The sequence below is a fragment of the Glycine soja genome, chromosome 5, assembly GCF_004193775.1.
Source record: "Glycine soja cultivar W05 chromosome 5, ASM419377v2, whole genome shotgun sequence".
In the NCBI taxonomy this organism is placed as follows: Eukaryota; Viridiplantae; Streptophyta; class Magnoliopsida; order Fabales; family Fabaceae; genus Glycine; species Glycine soja.
In genome coordinates, this window is record NC_041006.1 from 42021235 (window position 1) to 42043545 (window position 22311).

Sequence of the window (22311 nt, forward strand, 5' to 3'; positions counted from 1 at the left end):
GCCTTAATCTCACTCGCTGTTAATATTATCGGTGTGGCACCTCTAGACAGGGATATTCATGAACAAATTCAATTCAATCAAAATCGAAAAAATCAATCCCAAAAATAAAAAAATTGAATGGATCAAAAGAAAAAAAAACAATTTTTTATTGGATTTGTTGAATTTCGAATTTGATTTTAAAATCGAATCTTTTCTTTTTCTGAAATTGAAATCCAATTTAATACCAACCAAAGTTATATATATATATATATAAATAGATTTATGTTACTACTCATGTTATATTTTATTCTTTTATATATTTATAAAATTATCACATAATTTATATTTATATGTGAAAAAACTATTTAATTGAAGATAATTTTTAGTAACTATTCAATAAAGATACATAAGTATAATTTTAAAATATGTAAATTTACTTTTAATAGTATATATTTGAAGAGTTATACGTTGAGTTGAAGATATTTAATACCTTAAAATCGTTTACTGTGTTTATTGCCATTTATTTAATACTTTCTCCAAAGAAAAATAAAAATAAAATAAAAAATCAACCAAATCTAAATTACTTTAAATTGCATCAAATTAAAATTTTCAATCAAGCTGATTTGATGATTAATTGAAAAAATTAAAAAAATTAAATCAGATGATTTTTTTCTTCAAAATTGATTCATTTCAATCCACAAACACCCTTACCTTCAAGTGTAGGGGTGGATAAACAGGCCCAGATCCATGGACTGGCTCGTGGAGCCCGTGGTCTGTGCAGGTTACGGACCAATTTTTTTAAATTGTTCATAGTTATGTCATATTTTTGGACACGTCCCGCTTAATCCGCGAACTATGCGAGTTTGGTCCGCGGGATCCACGGGTTGCCCGCAGCCCGCATTAGGTTTGATTTGTGTGACCCTGGTTTGATTTTCTCTTTTTCACTTTAAACTTTTCTTTTAAAATAAAAAATAAATAAATAAATATATTAGATAAGATGAAGATTTAAAGATAAAAATAAAAAATTTAAATTAAAAGATGATAAAGATAAAAAATAATAAAATAAGAAAATTAAAAGATAACATAAATAAAAGATTAAGATAAAAAATATAAATAATAACATGCTAAAAATATTTCTTTTTAATATTTTCTCAATCTTTTTTTCTTTTAATCTATCATTTTCATATCTGCAAACAATAAATAATAAAAATATCAATTCTTATCATTTAAACTAAAGATAATTGTTAAATAAATATTTTTAAAGATATTTCAATATACTTTTATTATAAAAATATAGCTCGCATCATATTGAGTAATTATCATTATCATTGTAGCAGATTAAAAACACTTTTTCTCCTCACGATTTTTCTCCACCACGCAGTCACACGACACACCATAGTGACACAGCCTCGACCCACCACCGCAAAACAAAACACGACTACACGACTCACACTCACGCAGTCACGCTACACACCATAACGGCACAGCCTTGACCCACCACACAAAGTACATCTCTTCTCTCCCTAGAATTTATTTTTATCTTATTTTTGTTGAGACTGATGAAGAAGACTCAAGTTACTTCAAATATGAAATCATTTGTTTTTGGAGATGTTTAAATTTCATATTTTAGATTTATTGCTTGAATTTTCTTTTGTTAAAACATTATATATTTTATTGATATAATTGACTAATTATTGAGATCTTATTTACATTTGTATTGAACTTAATTTGATTATATTGTATTTTTATTAAAATTGAAATTCTTTTAAAACTAGACCCACGGACCGGCCCATTTGATTCGTGGAGTCCGTGGGGTGAGGGCAAACCAATTTATTTAATCCGTGTAAGAAGCGAGACAGACTGGCCTGGTCCGCTACCAATGCAGGTTTATGCAAACAGACCTTACGCAAGGTAAGCCGACTCGCTTACCCACCCCTATCCAAGTGGGCATTACCCAGCCCACAGGTAGCTCTTTATGAGTTTAATAGGTTTTCCAACAAGTTCTTATAGAAGGAAAAAAAAAACTAATTTAGAAATTTCTCAATTCCCAAATAAAATTTTCAAAGGTTAAGGTGTATAAATCAAGTTTATATGGAAGGAACTTGATTTATTTTTCTCTTGTAAATGTCTGAAAATTTACCCAAAATTCTGAAAAAAATAAATTACCCAAATTGTATCTTACAGCTTGCAATAAAAATACCAATCATCCTTACTTGTAGTGTTTAGTTAGAGAGAAAAAAAAGTGAAAAGGAGGTTTTATAAATTTTTCATGTTTGGTTCAAAACTTAGGTACAAGGGAGATATAAACCCTCTTACTCAATATTGAATCAAACAGGGCATTCATTACCATGCTGGATGTCTTTATTTTATTCGATTGGTAGCAAGAGTTACAAGGATAACGGGGTATTAATCTTGATTTTGTTTTTTAACTGAAACTTTAGGAGTGAAACTAATGAAATCGAAGATGTACACCGGTCAAATTTATCATCAGTGTAAACAGTATCGATTGCACACCAATTACCAAATATCTTCGTATCACCACCCGTTAGAAATCATGATTATGAATTCAAAGCAATACATTTACACACCAAATTATAAACTAAATTTATTGAAAAGACATTGTAGTCTCTAGAATTATTATTCATCAATCATTTTATCTTTTGTTTTTAATTTCAAGACTAAAATTACTATCATTTAATCACATAAAGAATTAAAACAACAGTCACTTGGTAAATTCAGGACTAAATTGATAGAAGCTTGTTCGGTCCTATTTATTTTGAAAAAAATAATTATAAATTTTTATCAGTTTTCTTGGATAACTTTCAAAAAATAAGTGATTTTTCTCGTAATCAATCCCTACCTATTCTAGTGCATTTTGGTTCAACATACTTTTTTAAAGCAATGAGTGATTATTTCCCAATCCCAAACATTAACAAGCACTTATATAGTGCATTACTCAATTCAAATGACTTGATACCAGCAATATCTGACTCTAAATGATCTTCATATAAAATTCAATATGCTATCAAACGAGGTTTTGAAACCTAGTTTCATGGAATTATCTCAATCATACAATCTTGACTCTAGATGATCTCTCTAAATTGTTTGCAGTTTCCGGCTTTAAACTTTTGGAAAACTCAGTACTGCAGCTATATCAGTCTTGAAGTAGGAAAGCTCTGATGGTTAGCCCTCTTCAAATCTTATTCAAATGAAACCCCTTTTTGTGGTACAACCCGAAGGAAAAACAGAAACAGCTTTAAAAAAAACAAACTTCATCTTTCTTCTAATCAATGAAGAAGCACAAACCCCCAATTTGGCCTCGAAAGATTACCATATGACCTCAATTTGGTACTGGTAAATGGTAATTTCAGGGCTATTTTGAAGCAAAAAATCACTATCAAATTAATGCAGTAGTAATAATCCTTACCAAATTCAAATTCTGAAAATCATCAAGGCACCAGAATAGCTTTTTTTTTTCTTCCTAAGAAACCCAGTCAATCTTACGCATCAAGCAGAATTTCAAAATTCAATATCCTAAAGTACAGAACACAGTAATTTTCCAACAGCTCAACCAAACATAAACACATGAACTGAAAAAACAGAGCAACCCAAAATCACATTTCATTCATCCATTCATCAACCCATTACCATCCATCAAAATCATAAAAATCACAATCCATCAAGATAAACAAACCAAAACTCGGGAACGATATTCGAACATTGTAATTATAAAAAAAACGGATTATTTACTACCGCGTCTTTCAAAACTATCCAAACACACAGACAAGCTAATCGACTTTGAACACACCATGCCACATGAGATGTGCAAGTGAAAATTGATCCATAAAGAAACTTACAAATGTAGAAAGGGGGCAAAAGAAAAGAAAAAAACGAGGTCGCGTTGATGGTGGAAGAAATGAAGAGGTAGATCAGACGGGGCTGAGAAGCTGGGAAAGTGGGGGCTTGGGGTCAGAGTTCATACCGATGATGATGACCAAAGGGATGAAACCATAGTGAGTGATGACCTTCGCTTTTCGCATTGCCCATGTCGTCCACTCCTTCAGGCACTCGCTCGCAGATCGATCTTCCGCGGCCTTCGATCCCTTTGAACTCTTACCCTTCGCCTTCAGAGAAACCCTTGACGCCATTGAAATTTCCCCCCCTTTTTTTTCTCTCCCTCCAAAATGGTCTATTTGGTGGAAACCATAAACCCTAATTATAGCCGCTGTGTCGTATACGTCGCACGACTTGTCGGTTTACCGTGATTATTTTAAACCAAGCATAACCCTTTGATAAACGACAATAGGAATTGCGTCGTTTAAAAGCTTAATTTTTTTTTTATATTAAAAAACTTGCACTTTTTTTAGACGAAAAAACACATTTGCACTAAACTCTCTCTCCCGGAAATATACATCTATAATTCTGTATCAAATTTTCTACTCCTATAAACTAATAATTCTAAATTTTTTTAAGTAATAATTCTAAATCCTGTAACACTTTTTTGTGTGTATGAAAGTAACACTCTCCTACTAATTTTTCTATTTGTGGTGAATATGAAATATGTTTTATATTTTTAATACATTCAATATCTTTACTTTTTACTTACATTTTATTTCTAAAGTGGAAAATTGACAATATAAAAGTGTCTCATGTATTGTGAAAGTAATAAATTTTAACATCATTAATCAACAAAAAAAAAGTTGTTGTTGATATAACTTTTAAAATAATTAAAGAATGACCACATGTTTTATAACTATTAATTATTATAAAAATAAAAAAATTATTATAGATGATAATTTATGATCAAATAATAATTTATATTCGTTTACTTTGCACATACAATATGTCAACCACCAACTATTTACTCTAGATTAAATTTCTTGTTGTTATTATAAGTTTAGTGATGAGTTGTTTTATTTGATCGACAAATGACAAGTTGATTTTGGTAGTTATTTTTCGCACTCCAATGATAATCCAAAATGCAAAATTACATTCCTTTACATTTTGTAGAAGTTTCTCCAAAATATAAAGATATACATTTTGGGAAAGACCTTTAATTTTACATTTCAGATTAGATGCATGAATCAATATGGGAGGTAGAGGAAGTAATTGCCGTTGATCTGATAGAGTGGGCTGCAACGGAGTCCAATAGAAGGGAATAGTATTTTATTAAAGGGCTGCAACGTAAGGGTATTTTCGGTTTTCTCTGAATATGTTGGGTGTAGGAAGAAAATGGCTTTGTTACAAATGATGTTTCAGCTAATGGCTGGGATGGGTTGTTTGGTAAAATGAGAGAGATATTTCTCTTTCTTCCATAAAACCCAAAACCCTACTTCTCCTGTCATATTATCTTCATCTCTACTTCCTTTCACTTCTCCAACTTACTTCCTCTCCTAAACTTCATTTCATTTCATTTCCAGAAGCTCTAATTGCGGTACGTTTCTCACATCTATATCCAATCACTCTTCTCTTTCCCTTCCATTTTTCTCCTTTCACACTTTCTTCACAGACCGCCACAACACTTAACTTTCGTCCGAATTCAACGAATTCCAGCGTTTGATTGATCGCCATAACAACCAATTACATCTTCTCCGCAAATTCATTTCAGCGTCAGTTCCGAACTCTAATTTCGACTCTCTTCCTATTTTTCTTTTGGCGCAGATGAGGAGCACTGAACACTGAGGGTGATGGAAGACTATGATAGTTACATAGCACAGAGTGATAGAGGTGAAAATGGAGTGATAGTGGCATCGCGTGCTTGCCCGCGCGACGAATTTCGCCCCCGTGGTGGAAAAGTACTGTCGCGAGTTGCTGCTGTTGCGGCTGCAAGAAATGGTTCTTCGACTTCAAGTTACGATATAGCTGTGACGAGGAATATTAAGAAAAAGCAAAAGCGTAAGGGTCTTCGGGAACTGTTTACAACTGATTACATTGTGAACAGCGTGTTACGGAAGGATGGTCCTACACTTGGTCAGGAATTTGATTTTCTTCCTTCAGGTGCGTTTCGAATGGTTTATAGTTATTCTACTTAGCGCTGAACACTAATTCCTCTGTTTCTTTTATTGTATAAGATAGTTGTGGAACCATGGTATTAGATAGGGGCAAAAGGTAGTAGTCCTTTTTGGTGTTGAATGCTGATCGGATTCAGTGGATTTTTTTAGTTGTTAAAAATACTGTGCATTACAACACGAGCAGTGCAGTATGCAGTTTAAAAAGTCTAGAAAATCAAGTTTTTAGAATACATTACATTTGACCTTCTTAGAGGTTTACGAAGCCTATGCAAACAACCCTTCCAGTCTCAAATTTAAACTTGGCCATTCTATGATTTTTTGGTTGGCAAATACTCATTCCTCTTCTTCCATTTCTATTATTATTCTGAGAATTTCTTTAATTCATTTTAGTCTTTTGCTTCTCACTGTTATAATTTTTATAACTAGCCTTATTTTGTCCATTTCCTCTTTTGATTGATTAGGACCCAAATATTTCACTTCTGCTTGTCAAGAGGACCAAGGATCCTTCAAAAGGAGGAAGGTGACTTTTAGTGTTCCACAAGAAAGTTTTTTTATGTTTCTTTTTACATTCCTTTGCATTTGTCACAAGTCCTCTTTCTTCAGGTTCCCAACAGTGCATTTCAAAGTCTCGCCAATTGTAATATGAAAGCACCTGTGAAGAAACATGGCATTGGCAAAGGCCTGATGACAGTTTGGAGGGAAACAAATCCTGATGCTGGAGACCTTCCATTTGGTTTTGGCGTTTCTGGCCAAGAAGTTCCTCTAATCTCAAATTCTATAGGACAGAAACCAGTCCGTAAGAACAACAGGTCATGGAAAACCGTAAACAGGAATGTAAGTTATCGAAACCCATAATATTATGCACACTTTTATCTTCTTCCTATTTATAATACATGAATGAGCATGGTAGTTTTTGTTTATGATAGTAGATCTCATTTTTTTCCCCGAACAGGGAATGCCAAAAAATAAAATGCAGAATAAGAGAAATAAGTCGCAGGACAAGAGGAAACTTACCATGCAAAGAAGAGTGGTAATTGAAAATTTTGAATGTGCATTTTTGTGCTTACTGTTGAATGGTTTGGCAAGTTTTTTGAGTTTCTCTTATCTGGCAGGGGGAATTGAACCTAAATGTGACTCAGAATCAGTCACCAAAGGAAAAATGTGAACTAGCTTTGGATAGTGCAATATCTGAGGAGGGGGTTGATCGATTTTCAATGTTATTTGATGATGAAGAGCTAGAGCTGAGGGAGTTACAAGAAGGAACCAATCTGTTTATGTGTTCTGATCATCTTGCTGGCAGTGGAATGGTTGGCTGCTCACTTTGTAAAGGTAATTTTGGAAGGGACCAAAATTGACCTGTATTCTGTGTTATATTCAAATGAGTAATGTTTGTGAAGCTCAAATGTTCTGATTAATGTCAGTCATTGTTGTATGTGGCTTTTTACAGATGTGCTAGTGAAGTTTCCGCCAGATATTGTCAAGATGAAGAAACCTATCCATTTGCAACCTTGGGACTCGTCTCCGGAAATTGTGAAGAAATTATTTAAGGTGCATATAACCAATCAGTTATGACTTGGAAGATCTGACTATGTTAATGACATGTATTTGCTCATTGTTATATATTGGTACTTGCCTTATGTGCATATGTGTTTCTACACTCATCGACTAAAGTTTCTCTTCTATAACATAAATTTTTACTACTCAAATAGCTTAAAGTTTCACCTATGTTGTTCTTTGTCAGTATTATATGGTGACAGACCCAAAATCCAGCATAGCTTATTGTGGATTGCATACTGGTCAATGCAGAGGAAAGGTTGCCATGCTAGAAAAAATGTAAAATTTAATCAACACACTTGTAAAAGTAAAGTAAATGAAAGACGTAGTAGTTTATACAAAAAAAATATAAATATAATAATTTGTCAAGCAAATTTGCACAGCATTGGTTTGCTTTCTTTATGATTCTCCTGGTGATGGTTTCTCTCATAGCTCAACCTTCCCATCACCATCTCATTCTCTGCCTCCTTTTGAAAGTTCCATTGCAGCCATGGATAAAAAGGTAAAATCACTAATCACATGAAATGCAACAAGCCATGATCTGTTAATAATTTGGATGGTACGAAGACAAAAGGGAATTTTGGAGAGGTATGTGAATATTTCAAGTGAGTTCGAAACTCATTGGAGTTGGGCACCCTACACCTCTGTTGCAGCCTGTCTTTGAAAGATGTGACAGGTGTTGTAGGTGGAACTAAACTGTTTTCAGACACGGACATGACCAAAACACATAGAACACCTAAAAAAAGTACAAGGCTATTGATGGTAAAGGAGGGGATATGAGGGATTCCACTACTAGGATCACATGGTGTGTTTTGCTCCTGCCACTGAAAACTAGCCATGCCTGGAAATTTTTATGCTGGGGAGCATCAAATCCGCCGTAGGAGGAGGTTTTGCTCACCTCCTGTTATTGTACTCTCTTATGTGCTGTATGAGACCATGACTAGTTCTCCTCTTTTGAATCCCTCCTACCATTATTGTTTTAGCAGAACCTGCCTAAGGTTAGAGGTCAACATTCTTGCTTTTTATATTTTGTTTAGGCTTCTGGAATTTAAACACGTGACTAATATAATAGGTTATATAATGTGAAAGTGAAGGAAATTCTTCCTAATTCTAGCACTCTGTTATTTTTCGGACAAATCATTACGGGTTTTTGTTTTAACTTGGACGAATTATTACTGATGTTTGGATTTTCTTAGTTACCCTGCTGGATTTATTGTTATGGGACAGAAAGAAGTTATTTCTTAGATTAGCTAACATTATCATTGTGAAGCTGTACTGAAGTTACTATCTTGCTTAATTTGTTATTCTTTGGAAACCTTTTTTTCTATTGCAAAGAACTTCAAATTGACATAGAACTACTTTATTTTGGCAGGTTTTCCACTTCATTTATACATATGCTATAATTGTTGATATTTGCCCGTTCACTCTTGATGAGTTTGTTCAAGCATTTCATGATAAGGTAATATGCCATCTTTGACCCATGCTTGTATTTTGGAAGCATTTCCAGTTTTCTTGTTTAATTTTAATCTTATCTGAGTCATGTCAAATTGTAAGTTACATCCAAAATGTCTCTCACCTTACTGCATGTGTTTTCCAGGACTCAATGTTACTTGGCAAGATTCATGTGGCCCTTCTCACACTTCTTCTATCCGACATTGAAGTGGAGATTACTAATGGGTTTTCACCTCATTTAAATAAATCGTGTAACTTTCTTGCATTGCTTCACTCGGTGAGTTGCTGGGTTTCCTTACCTCATTTTGGGAGGTTATGGATTATTACATGCTTCTTGTCTTCTACATTTAATACAGAATGACCAACAATCTAACATTTATCTATTTTAGCTGAGGTACAAATTCATTGCATGTTTATTTTAATAATGATTTGTCAGGTTGAAAGTCAAGAATATTCCCTGGACTTCTGGAGAAGATCTTTAAATTCTCTTACTTGGATTGAAATACTCCGTCAAGTGCTGGTTGCTTCTGGATTTGGTTCAAAACAAGGTTCCTTACGTAGAGAGGTCCTTAACAAGGTATTCTGAAGTCCAAACAAGCCTATTCTAGATCTGACTTGACTTGAACATGTTTATATTATTACGTGTGTATGTATTTACATAAGATCAAACATTGTAGATGCTTTTGATTAGTGTATATTTTTGTATAAGCTGCCTTGTGATATGACATATCGTAAGTGGTGCACATCTGTTTTCTTGTATGTCTACTTTGGCAGATTTTGAGGTAAAATAATATTTGAATCATATATGTCATTCTCATGTAACTGAAGGCGTATGCAAGATATTTACTTAGTCATGGCAAAAGTAGGTTTAAAAAATGTCAGTGATGTTACACTGAGATAGTTAGAAGAAATAACCATAAATAGGAAGAGGGGTTGAGAGGAGTTAGTCAGTAGGTGAGTTATCATTGTGGTCAGGGGGGTCCTGAATCTCTCGAACATCCAGGGAATTTTTTTTATTTAATAACACTACGTTTTTTGTGTGCTTAATCTGAACCAGTTTCTATCCGATTACCATATTTCTCTGTTTGGATTTAATTCTGATCCATTGACAGTGTAAAAAGTTCCTATTTTATCACTGAAACATTTAGTGTGACCTTTTTTTTTAAAAAAAAAAACTGTTAACAATGAAGGCATGTATCTTTATCTCAAAAAATGCAACCATGTATATAGACGTAGGTAGTTATTAGGAATGAGAATAAATAGTCAGCATTTTCTAGTGCAAAATTTAATCTTAAATGACAAGAGATGCTCGAAGGAGATCTTGTTAATTTTTGTTGTTCAGTTACTTTCAATATGCTTTTCTTGGATGTCAGTCCAAGTTTTCAGTTATTCCATGTTTTGGTTTTAAGGTTTAGCCTTATATGCTTTTTTTCTATAGGAATTGAATCTTCTTGTAAACTATGGTCTATGCCCTGGCACCTTGAAGAGTGAGTTGTTTAACATCTTGTCAGAGAGAGGAAACATTGGATGCAAAGTAGCTGAGATGGCAAAGTCAATGCAGGTAACTAACTAACTGTTGTTATCTGAATCATTTTATTTGGATTATAATCTTTCTCTATATATCACTGGTGAAATTAACTGTATTTTTATACTATGTAGATTGCTGAATTAAACCTTGCGAGCACAACAGAGGGACTCGAGTCTTTAATATGTTCCACGCTTTCAAGTGATATTACTTTATTTGAAAAGATTTCATCAACTGCATACCGATTGCGTATGAGCAGTGTTACGAAGGATGGTGACGAATCTGATTCAGATACAGAGGACTCTGGTAGTGTTGATGATGAATTTAATGTTGCTGATACATGTAGCAGTGGTGATGATTTTGAAAGTGATTCAATAAACTCCAGTAAAAGAAAATTGAAGCGTGCAAACAGTCATAAAAATAATATGCTGAAAGTATACACTGAAATTGATGAGAGCCATCCAGGAGAAGCGTGGTTATTAGGACTGATGGAGAGTGAATATTCAGACTTGAACATTGAAGAAAAATTGAATGCATTGGCATCTTTAACTGATCTTGTTTCATCTGGATCTAGCATCAGGATGAAGGTAAAATACAAAACTTCTAGGCGAAGGTTGGCCTTAAGTTATATCCCCCCCCCCCTTTCTCTCTTAAATTATAGTGGAATCTTGAATTGATAAAAATAAAGTTAAAGGCCTTGGATTGTCTCCGTTCCTCTTGATTCCCCTGCCAACTCCCAAACATCCCCTAAGATGTTTTATGAAGTGGTCTTATCATATTAAGTTCCAAATTATCTTTTTTGTACAGGATTCAACCAAAGTTACAGCTGATTGCAATTCTGGCATCCAATTACGAGGGTCTGGAGCTAAAATAAAGAGATCAGCAGTAAAGAAACCTGGGCCACTTTGGAACCAGAAAGTACACTTGAATTCTGATCCCTGTGCAGTTGATTCCTCATCATTAATCTCAAGATTCCATACTCATGAAGCTTCCTTTGGAAAGGGAAAAGTTTCCTTTATTTCACACCCCATTCAATCAGTGTTTTTGGGATCTGATCGTCGGTACAATAGATACTGGCTTTTCTTGGGTCCTTGTAATGTAGATGATCCAGGCCACAGGAGGATATACTTTGAATCTTCTGAAGATGGTCACTGGGAGGTTATTGATACTGAGGAGGTGAATTTCTTTGGTTTTCTTATTTTGTGTAAGAGAAGATATTTAGTTACATATATTGGAAACATGGAAGAGTAAACAATCAAAAATGCATATGTAATATGTTTATTGGTCTAGTGTGTCTATTTTATGCATTACTGTTTTAGTGTTAATAATTTTTTGCATATGGTTAACCTGTATGTATGCAGGCCTTGTGTGCCTTGTTGTCAGTTCTGGATGATAGAGGAAAAAGGGAGGCTCTTCTTATTGAATCTTTGGAAAGGAGACGGACATCACTATGCAGATCTATGTCCAGGATTAATGCTAATAGTACTGGAATGGGTTCTATGTCACATTCTGATCAATCTGAACTGGATATGGTCAAAGATGACAGTTATTCTCCCGCATCTGATGTAGACAACCTGAACCTGACTGAGACTGCAGAAGACTCGCTGCCGTCTGCTGGGGCTGTGGTAATTGAAGCTGGAAAGAAAGGAGAGGAACAAATTCAAAAATGGATCCGTGTTCAAGAATATGATTCTTGGATTTGGAATTCCTTTTATTTAGATCTCAATGTTGTAAAATATGGTAAAAGGTCTTATCTGGACTCTCTTGCCAGATGTAAGAGTTGTCATGATCTATACTGGAGAGATGAGAGACACTGTAAAATTTGCCATATGACATTTGAGCTTGATTTTGATCTAGAAGAAAGATATGCAATCCACATAGCCACATGCAGGGAGAAAGAAGACAGCAATACATTTCCTAATCATAAAGTGCTATCATCACAGATTCAATCACTGAAAGCTGCAGTTTATGCTATTGAGGTGAGTTGTTATTCATTTGCTTCAATTTTCGTCATGCATTGCATACTGGCATTGATGTCTTATTTTGTTATATTAGTCCTTTTAGGGCACAAATGCAATGCTAGGGGTTTGTGCGGGGAAATTGATACTTCATTCTTTGCGCCACTTGGTTTTGTTTGAACAGGGATGCTCTGTTCTAGAAAAATATTTTACTTATGTTTCTTCTAATCCAATATAAGCATGATATTAAATTGACACTTGTTGAAGATCAAAATATAATATTCTGATTCTATTAATAATAGTGGTTTATAGGAGAACATAATCTTTGATTTAGAGGAAACAAAATATCCTCTATTTATGTATAATTAATGTAATTCACCTATATAAACACACATCCGCCATGTACTCTGACAAAGTTTTCAGTCCAATTATCCCTCTATTTCTCCTATTTTAAACATACTTAAATGTGATACCCTATCTCTTTATCTGCTCCAACTTTCTGATATTTTATGTTGCAAACTTAGCGTGGTTTACATGGTTATTTTTAAGCATGTGGGCATTTTGAAGATTAATTAACTTTTCCATGACGTATACCACTGTTTGTACAGTCTGTTATGCCTGAAGATGCCATGGTTGGTGCTTGGAGGAAATCTGCTCATAAGCTATGGGTAAAACGGCTCAGACGCACCTCAACTTTAGTGGAGCTTTTGCAGGTTTTTGTTTTAACTTTCTGTTTTAAGTGTTTGAAATTCTATTGGTCTTAATTAACTCAATCTATTTTCTTATGAATTTGTAATTTTATAGGTTCTTACTGATTTTGTTGGTGCCATCAATAAGGATTGGTTGTATCAATGCAAATTTCTGGATGGGGTGGTTGAAGAAATCATTGCATCTTTTGCATCTATGCCCCATACACCATCTGCCCTTGCTCTGTGGTTAGTGAAGTTAGATGCCATAATTGCTCCCTACCTGGACAGAGTCCATCTTCAGAAGAAACAGGGAACCAGTAAGAGTTTAAGAAATAATAAATCACATGGCATGAGATACTTATTCAGGCTGTTATAGTTTGTTTTGGTTACAGAGTTTCACTTAGTTTAGTTTTTTGGTCATCTGCTTGAAAATTAAGGATATATGCCCAACGGTCTTCTGATTGTTGTTTTTATCCCTCTCCGCCCACTATCCTGATATTTTAAAGGCGGTAAACTATAACAGGATGAAACCTCCTTTAAAATTGTCAAGTTCCAATTGTGTACCCTTTCGGTGTGATTTTTTTTTTACTTGGAAAAATTACTGACTCGACTATATTCCAAGTTGCCAAATTGTTTTTGGTTGTTTGGAGCTTAAAAATAAGAAGTTAGGTGATAATTGTGTGCTTTCATGTTTTCAACTTAGCGTGGTCTTAAGATATATACTTGTTCTCTCTTTCAGGTCAACATGGTGCTTGGCGATAGGTGCACTTTTACGTTTGTTGAAGGGCATGCGAATTGAAATGAAGGAACTACCTGTTCCGCTCCTTGATCAGAGATTCATGTGCTGGCTTCACTTGGTTCTGAATTTCTAGAACGACTACAATTTGGCCGAGGCTTTTTTTTTAATCCTCCCCTCCCCGATTTATACAGGCAATCTTGTTGGTCAGATGTATAGGTTTACATTTTTTCTATATAAAAAAATACTAGGTAGCTCGAGTTTTTTGGTGCGTAATGCCACTTGGTTTCTACAAGGTCGCCCATTTTTCTTGCTTCATGATGTCTGGTCTTCTCGTTCGAGAAATCAATTTTGTCTTTGTATCTTACAGAATAATAATGTCGTACTGATTGAAAATAATTTGTATTATGAGAGGATAGAGTTTTAGGCCGTCTATAAAGTTAAACTGACTGGCAATGTACAATTTGCTTTGCTTTAAATACCCTAAAAATAGAGCAAGTAAACTGCCTACCTTTCCGATTGTTTGACCGGGATCCAGTTTTGTTAGTAGTAGTAATTTAATTTTGTACAGTTTGCATTATAAAGAATTTTTATTATAAAATAAGATTAAATGTAAATCATCTCTCAAGAAAAAAATATTCAAATCAATGAGAAAACATTATAAAGCTAAGTGAAAAAGTAATGTAAACAAGCAAAAAAAAAAAGTGGAGAAAAATTATTTAATGAGTGGGGGAAAATTATGTACATGAGCGAGAAAATGATAGAAAAATCATTCGAATAAGCAAAAAATAAAAATAAAAATTCAAATAACCAAGTTAATTGGTAAAAAAATGGTGAGTGAAGAATTCGGTAAAAAGATAATTTAAATTAGTGAAAAATCATTTAAATTGACAAAAAAAAATAAAGCAATAAAAAACCATAAATATGCAAAGAAACTTAAATGATTCAATTATTATAAGGACAGCAAAATATCCTAGTAAACTTATATATGAATTATAATAAATTTATTTTGATTAATGATTACTATTAATACAAAGATTTTTGTTAATTAAAAGTATAAATAATACTGATAGTAATTAATAGTATATAAAAAAGTAATTATTATATTTAAATTATTTTATATCATTGCAGTCATTTTTCTCAATTATTAATCACAAATCTCCACATGTAATAGTAAGATTGTTAAGCTTTTATAATAACAATCCTATTTTTTTATCTATTAAACTTCAATTAAAAATGATCCTAAATAACTTTTGAAACAATTATTACAAAAATAATTTTCATTATATGACAATTCATAATTAAATAAAGTTTAAATTTTTTTATATTGCCAATATATTCTGATTAAATTTATAATTTATGAGTAGCAGTTTTAAAAAGAAGAGGTTGTAGATGGAGAATGCTTAATTATAATATAAAGATCATTATTTGATTTGCTGACATAGACCCAACAGTATCTACCCTTACAGAATTCGATCTACGTCCGACGCCCTCCTTCCTTTCCACCGTATTTTTAAAAGAAAAATGATACATGAATACCTCATGCTAGTAAACATTTAGAGAGAAAGGAATAAAATGAAAAGAAATATAAATGTAATTTTCAATATAATACAACAATTCTTCAAAAAAAAAAAGGAAAAGAAAATAACGAAGAGAAAGAAAAAATGAGAAGGGTTAATAGAATATTTGCACCGTGCTAGTGTGCAAAAATCAGAACTCAAAAGAGGCTGTCCAAAATTCACAACTCATAAAAGGGCATGTTGATGAAGCTTTTCTATCATTATTCATAAATACTCTGAAATCACGTGTATGGATGAATATTCTCAAAGCAATAATTTTAAGTACTTTAATATGCCCACGAACCATGATAAGGTCAACAGCCAATACCAAAACAAAAATGTGGCTAATATTAATGTAGATTGACAGCTATTTCAATCCTTACTGCATTTACAGCAAACGTGGCACGTGTGCCCCCAAGTTGATAATTAACAAGGAAAAAGCCCTTACATTAAAAACACAAAACAATAGCGAAATTCAATAGTTTCTATATTTCTCTATCAAAGCCTACTGAAATAATACCCAGAAGAATATACGTCCCAAGTCAAGAAACATCAACATCTGCCAGCATGAGCTTTAGACAGTCTGCTTCCTCGTTTTCAAAATGGAACAAAGAAAGGGAAAAGATGAAAAGAGCCATCAGCATATCAGTGCAACTGCCTCACTGTGACTGCATCCATGCCTGCAACACAAACAGACTGGTATTGTAAGAAAGTTTTATTAAGTATACGAATATTAATTGAAATACACTATTATAAGTACTTTCCCTTCCCATTCTTAAAAAAGATAATCAGAAAAAGCAACGCTATATTAATATACAACTCTTGCATAGGAATATATGATTAAAAATACAATCCAGATTTAGACTAGCAATATGACAACTTTTCTCTAACAAATGACTCGGCCAACTAAGCTGCTTGATAAGATCAATCAATGTTTGAAGGGCCAAAAACAACTAATAAGTTTCACCATTTAGCTTAGTCAAATAAATTTACCAATACCACTACCAGTAATGATTAAACACTAAGCAAACTATAGCAAGTCCATAGTATGAAACTATACTAAAAAAGCTTAAATGATTTGAAAATTTTTATTATCATACTAATTAAATGAAATGCTCAGAATTTGGAATAGGCCTTTCAAAACTGAACGTGAATGGATTTTACCAGCAGGTAGTGCACCTCAACTCACTCTACGTTGAAAATGTTTTTCTGCTCCTTATTCGTACTGATGATATTGAGACTAATGTTGATGCATTGAGATTCAAAGTTTAAAGAGTTTCTTATCTTCCAGGATTTTACTACCGAGAAAGCCATATATCTGTAAGCAATTACAATTTGAATTCATAAAGCATTAAGCAATAAAAGAATATTTGATTGCTAAATGCCTCCCTATTCTTAACAATGCAAGCAAAATGCTAAACCATTAGATGGATGGATACAAGAATGACTTCACTAATAATAATTAATACCACATTTACATCCCTACGGTCAGAAGCTGCTATTCTTAGCCATAGAAAAGTACAAAATCTTGTTGCCTAGAAACATGCTTTGTTCTAAGGCAGGTTAAATAATCAAAATGAAATTATATCCAGTTTCCACAAAGATATTATTCAACTACAGCTTCCAGCAGTGAAACAATCAAATTTCCCAAACTCATCCTTATGGAAGAAAGTTCCATTAGATGCAATTACTGAATGTCAGCCCATGCAATACTGTCATCTGGGTATGGAGCAAGAACCAAAATCAAAACAGAATGAATAAAAATTTCAAATTAACATGAAAATAAAATATATCTATGACCAGCGCAAATGATTACACCTTATGATGTATCTCACTACTACCGTTAAGAATTTTTTGTTCATTTCACCAAATTTATATACCGTCAATTCCCAATTATGCTCTTGAAAGGGATACTCATGTAAATATTAACAACATGAAAGTGAATTTAAACTGAAACAAGGACAGAAACACTTAAGTCAGAATAGATACCGATACTAGCTGTATTATGTTAAAGCAGAGACTGCTTCATATCCATCTGACTCAATAGCTTCTACCACTGATATGTCGCCTGTCCTTGCAATTTTCCCTTTGTCCTGATTTTTTTAAGAAGAAAAAGAGAAGTCCATTCATGTTATTTCATATCATAGACATAATACATATACACATTCAGTTTCCCATACACTGTCTAGAGCTGCTTTCTAAGAAAGAAAAACAATATTCTATCAGAAGGCTTATAAATGTCTATACATATACAGAAATGGGATGACATCAACAAAGACTTTTACACTAGAGCTCAGCTTGAATAAACTTCTTCACAAATCACAAATCACAAATCACAAATCCATAATACTTATAGCAGAAGACATTGTGAGGTAAAATGAGTTAAACTTCTCTGATAAATTAACACCAAGTTATGCCTTTTAGCTTTTGGAAAAGTTAGATGAGATGAGAGAGCATGTTAGTGTCAACTACTTTCTTTAGGAAATCTACTTCTTCAAGCTCATCCTTCACTTGAATTGATAGGACTAGCACCTTAATTCCAGTAATGAAAAGTGAAAACCCATGTATCATACATATTACAAATTCAAAACTTGCAATGATATTGAAGATCAACAGTAAGTTACCATAACATGGACATGTGTAGGATTCAAAAGATCCAGAATCCGTCTATAATGAGTTATCATCAACAAGGACTTTTCTGGGGTGAGAATCCTATTAACTGCATTCGCAACATCCCTGAGCGCATCAACATCCAAACCAGAATCAATTTCATCCAAAATAGCCAAGTCCGCCCCCAAAACCGCAAGCTGCAAGATTTCATTGCGCTTGCGTTCACCGCCACTAAACCCTTGGTTCACATTCCTATTGAGAAAGTCAGGCTTCATGTTAACAAGCTGAAGCTTCTCCATCAGGTAAGGTAAAAACTGCACCGCAAAACAATCCCAATCATAACATGCAATGACGAGGAGATATAAGGTTGCAGTCATGGATTCGAATCCCCTAATGACATTTCTAACAAAACTAACAAACTAACATTTACCGATTTAAAAAAAAAACACGCAATGACGAAAAATGACCTCATAACGATAGATGAGAAACAAACTAAAGTCCTATTTGGATAAACTTCTTCACAACACTTAAATGACTTGAATTTATCCCATCAACTTATATAATACCTCGATTGGTCCAACCTCATCTCGACCAAGTTTTTTCATTCGAGCATTGTAGGCCATGGCGAGAAACAGATCAATGGAAACACCGGGGATTTCAACAGGGGATTGAAAACTCATGAAGAGACCCGCAAGAGACCTTTCTTCAGGTTCCATCTCAAGCAAATTCTCCCCCTTGAAAACAACACTGCCTCCGGTTACTTCATAATCTGGGTGCCCCACAAGAACCTGCATGCAGTTCAATTACTTAAAAATCCTTTTTTTTTTCTTTTCAATTGAATGAGAGAGGATAGGGTAAGTGAGTGAGAAACCTTGGCGAAAGTGCTTTTGCCGGAACCGTTTTTCCCCATGATGGCGTGGACCTCTCCTTGGTTGATGGTGAGGTTAACGCCGTGGAGAATGTCAACGTTGGATTCGACAATCTTGGCCCTCAAGTCATTGACTTGGAGGAGGGGAGTGGCGGCGCTGGCCACGCAAACGCGGTGGTTGACGCGGCGGAGGGTGGGTTTTGGGGATCGTCGGAGAGGATTAACGGTGGGAGAAGGGTGGGTGGGAAGGGATAACGCCATCGCTGCACTGATACGTAGAAAATCCCTTTTCTTTTGCTATGATTGTTTTCAGTTTTTGTTTTCGTTCTACTCATTCCTCCCATTTTATTTTCTTCAAGTAGTCTTTCACCCATTCCAATTATTGATTTTATTGATAATTAATTTTTATAAAAAAATATTAGTCATTTTTAATAAAATTTTCCTATGGATCAATTTTTTTATCTACACAACTTAATCTAAAACTTTGTTTAAAAAATTTAAACATACTTTTACTCATATCAATGAAATGTTAGTCTTCAAAATGCAATTGTTTACCCTAAAGAAATGTATCTGTTAACGTTCAAAATAAATTATATCTCTATATCAAAGGTGCAAGAGTTAAATTCTTTAATAATTAACTTTTTTTAAAATTCAATTATGCTTTAAACTACTCAGCAACGTGATCAACTTGAGCCGCTCAATAAAATTTAGAAATACAAAGCGGATCTACTCAGCGTAGGCTTATAACAGGTTTGAAATTTTGTTAATAGAGGAATCAAGTTTAAAATGTAAACGTTATAACTAATAATTCTTAAAAATCACATTCGAAACATAAAATATCATATTCAAAACATAGAACCTGTTAAATATTTAGTCCATAAAATATCATATTCAAAACGTTATATTTCTTTCGTCCTAGATGTAAGACAGTTTTTTGAAGTTTCATTTTTCTAATTATTTCTTGCATTAATTCTTTTTATTTATCCAAATTCTGTTAAATACTTAGTCCATAAATAATAAATAATATGAATTGTCATTTTCTTTCTCTTATATGAGAATTTGAGAAGATGACTAATAAAAAAATTGTTTTAAAACTCCATTTTTATTGTTTTCTTTCCATACAATAATTACACAAGTAGAAAAGTAATTAGATGAAAAAAGTTATATAATTAGTCCTTGTAATTTATAAAATATTACAATTACAAATAAATTTGATATCATTAACTAAATTTTCTAAATTTGTTATAAATTCCTTACTTTTAGCGACACGGGGGAGTAAAACTAATTTGAAGATGTCCTAATTAAAGGCCCTGCATCTTCATCCCACTTCATTTTAGTACTATTTTTATTACAGTACTCCAAACACATTTAAATCTCAGAGAAATTAATTTATGAATTTTTCTAAAACGAATGTTTTTCTTACCAGGCTACAACTTTGTAAAAAACAACAATATCAAATAAAAATTACTAATAAAGTAAATAGAATTCCGTTTAAGAGTAGAATAGATAAATATCATATAATATAATTTTTAAGTTAAAAAATATTTTTTTGTGCTTATAAAATTACTAAAGTATAAATTTGGTTCGTATAAAAAAATTTGTTTATTTTTTATGTGTCACTTTCTCGTAAACTTGGTTGTTTCAGTAGGGTTATAAATCCCCACAAAATGAAAAAAAAAAAAGAGCCGCCGCCGCAAATTTTCAAATTTCTCTTGGATGCTTAAACTGGTGAGGTTGCAGTTGCCTATGTGATTCGTTCAGCCAATAGTTAGAGTAAGATATTCAAAAAATTATTGCTAAGCAAGTAAGAAAAATAAACAACGAGCATGAACAAATTATAAGATCCTTGACCTAAACTAAATGGGGTTCTAAAAATAAAGTTCTAAGATTTCAAAAAATGCATGTTTTCACCGCAGGTCCATTGATCAGTATTAAACGATTTCCTATGTTTATCAGAAGCAAATAAACATGTTTGGGTCTTGTCTTATGAATTGTGATTAATTATGGAAGAAATTAAATCAGTGATGAGTGGTGTTACTTATACGGCCTGGATGGGGCATCAACGTTCAAGATTAGAAAAAGGAAGAGAGGTTTGAAACTCCGCCGCAGTTTTTTTTGTAATTTATGGGTTTTTTTTTTTAACTCCCACAAATTGAAAGAAAAGTAACAAATAATTGGACTAATAAGAAAGTCACACCTAGATAAGAGAATTAACCAAATCTAACTTCAAATAAAAAAATAATATATTTTAATTTTACATAGAAAAAACTAAATACAAAATTTTACAAAAATAAATTTCATACTTTAGTAGTTTTATAAATATGAAAACATATTTTAGTAAATTTTATATATTTATACTTTTTAGTAATATAAAAATATTTATATTGGAATCTATTATTTATTGTTATTTAGGGTTTGGGGAGAATGTGATGTAAAAGGAATTTGATTAATATAAAAGTATTTCATATTGGTATTCAACTACAATATACTATATAATTGAAAATAATTAAATTTTACAATAATTAAATTTAAAGTTGAATTTTGACTGATTTCTAATTAGTTAATAATTTAAATATTCATAATAATATATCAAAATTAAATTCATATAAACATACGTAAGAAACAAGATATACATATAAATAAGATTTTAATAAATAATATTTTTAGGACATTAATTGAGAAATTAAAAGAAAAAATATTTATTTTATAAATCATAAAAGAGGATAAAAAAAATCATGAACAACATAATAAAATCTCATAGTTTTTAGTAAATTTTAATTAATAAAAAAAGTGTATTTCATTAAAAAAAAAAGTGTAATTAGTATGATATTATTATTCCTCTGAATATAATCATCACAAATATTTGTAAATATTACGTATGATATGGAGATGTAGAATGAGTGTAATAGTATCACTAATGTGTAAACAGGAGAATGGCTGAATCGGCGACAGTAGGGTTTATGATTCTGCTGAATAAATTGGCAACTACACGGCTTTTATGCCAATGGAATATATATTGTGGGATAAACACAGTGCTGTGCAAGCTATTCATGATGTCAGATATGTTCTCAATCTCAGACCAACTAGGAGCAACCCTCTCTTCAGAGGATGTTATCAAATCTACTTACGAAAAGCATGATTTGGTGTACTAAATAATAATATATCATGTATTAACATTGAATATTTTAATTGTACTGCCAAAATACAATTAATATGAACATTGTGTTTAGTTTAGGAAGAAAAAATGAAATAGAAAAAAGTAAAGAAAAAAAAAGAGAAAAAGGGAGGAAAAAGTAAAAAGAGACATTTTTTTAAATTGTTTGGTAGGAAAAAAAGAAGAAGAAAGAAAAGCAAAACTTTTCTTTGTTTA

The 22311-nt window shown here is 32.6% G+C and overlaps 3 protein-coding genes across 4 annotated transcripts; 1 reads left to right on the top strand and 2 right to left on the bottom strand.

Annotated features, from left to right (window-relative positions):
- Positions 1-3570: 3570 nt before the first annotated feature.
- LOC114413500 (mitochondrial import receptor subunit TOM7-1-like) lies at positions 3571-4217 on the bottom strand. Its single transcript, XM_028377954.1, has one exon. It carries the CDS (start codon positions 4125-4127, stop codon positions 3909-3911), a length of 219 nt encoding a protein of 72 aa, XP_028233755.1. The 5' UTR covers positions 4128-4217; the 3' UTR covers positions 3571-3908.
- A 1044-nt stretch (positions 4218-5261) lies between these two features.
- Positions 5262-14429, top strand: LOC114413501 (homeobox-DDT domain protein RLT3-like). Its single transcript, XM_028377955.1, has 17 exons — positions 5262-5413; positions 5641-5976; positions 6452-6510; positions 6594-6824; positions 6943-7020; positions 7103-7319; positions 7438-7538; positions 8917-9003; positions 9142-9273; positions 9433-9573; positions 10435-10557; positions 10656-11108; positions 11329-11697; positions 11883-12500; positions 13088-13192; positions 13284-13485; positions 13908-14429. The coding sequence occupies exons 2-17, from the start codon at positions 5667-5669 to the stop codon at positions 13928-13930; spliced, it is 3249 nt and encodes a 1082-aa protein (XP_028233756.1). The 5' UTR covers positions 5262-5413; positions 5641-5666; the 3' UTR covers positions 13931-14429.
- A 1295-nt stretch (positions 14430-15724) lies between these two features.
- Positions 15725-19269, bottom strand: LOC114413502 (ABC transporter I family member 6, chloroplastic-like). Of its 2 annotated transcripts, XR_003666918.1 has the most exons (6): positions 18945-19269; positions 18640-18861; positions 18088-18387; positions 17453-17556; positions 16628-16781; positions 15725-16143 (listed from the first exon to the last, which is right to left on the bottom strand). XR_003666918.1 is itself a non-coding variant. In XM_028377956.1 (5 exons), exons 1-4 carry the CDS (start codon positions 19200-19202, stop codon positions 17467-17469), a joined length of 870 nt encoding a protein of 289 aa, XP_028233757.1. In that variant the 5' UTR covers positions 19203-19269; the 3' UTR covers positions 15725-16143; positions 17453-17466. The 2 variants fall into 2 exon arrangements, 1 of the variants encoding a protein (XP_028233757.1); XM_028377956.1 differs by lacking the exon at positions 16628-16781.
- Positions 19270-22311: the final 3042 nt, after the last annotated feature.

Bases quoted from the DNA above. Each gene is read 5' to 3' on its own strand.
- LOC114413500 (XM_028377954.1), bottom strand. From the start codon at position 4,127: ATGGCGTCAAGGGTTTCTCTGAAGGCGAAGGGTAAGAGTTCAAAGGGA.
- LOC114413502 (XM_028377956.1), bottom strand. From the start codon at position 19,202: ATGGCGTTATCCCTTCCCACCCACCCTTCTCCCACCGTTAATCCTCTC. The intron at 18,388-18,639 runs GTATTATATAAG...TTTGCGGTGCAG, and splicing joins ATGAGGTTGGACCAATCGAG to TTTTTACCTTACCTGATGGA. The intron at 17,557-18,087 runs GTAACTTACTGT...TAAAAAAATCAG, and splicing joins CTACACATGTCCATGTTATG to GACAAAGGGAAAATTGCAAG.
- LOC114413501 (XM_028377955.1), top strand. From the start codon at position 5,667: ATGGAAGACTATGATAGTTACATAGCACAGAGTGATAGAGGTGAAAAT. The intron at 5,977-6,451 runs GTGCGTTTCGAA...TTGATTGATTAG, and splicing joins ATTTGATTTTCTTCCTTCAG to GACCCAAATATTTCACTTCT. The intron at 9,574-10,434 runs GTATTCTGAAGT...TTTTTTCTATAG, and splicing joins GTAGAGAGGTCCTTAACAAG to GAATTGAATCTTCTTGTAAA.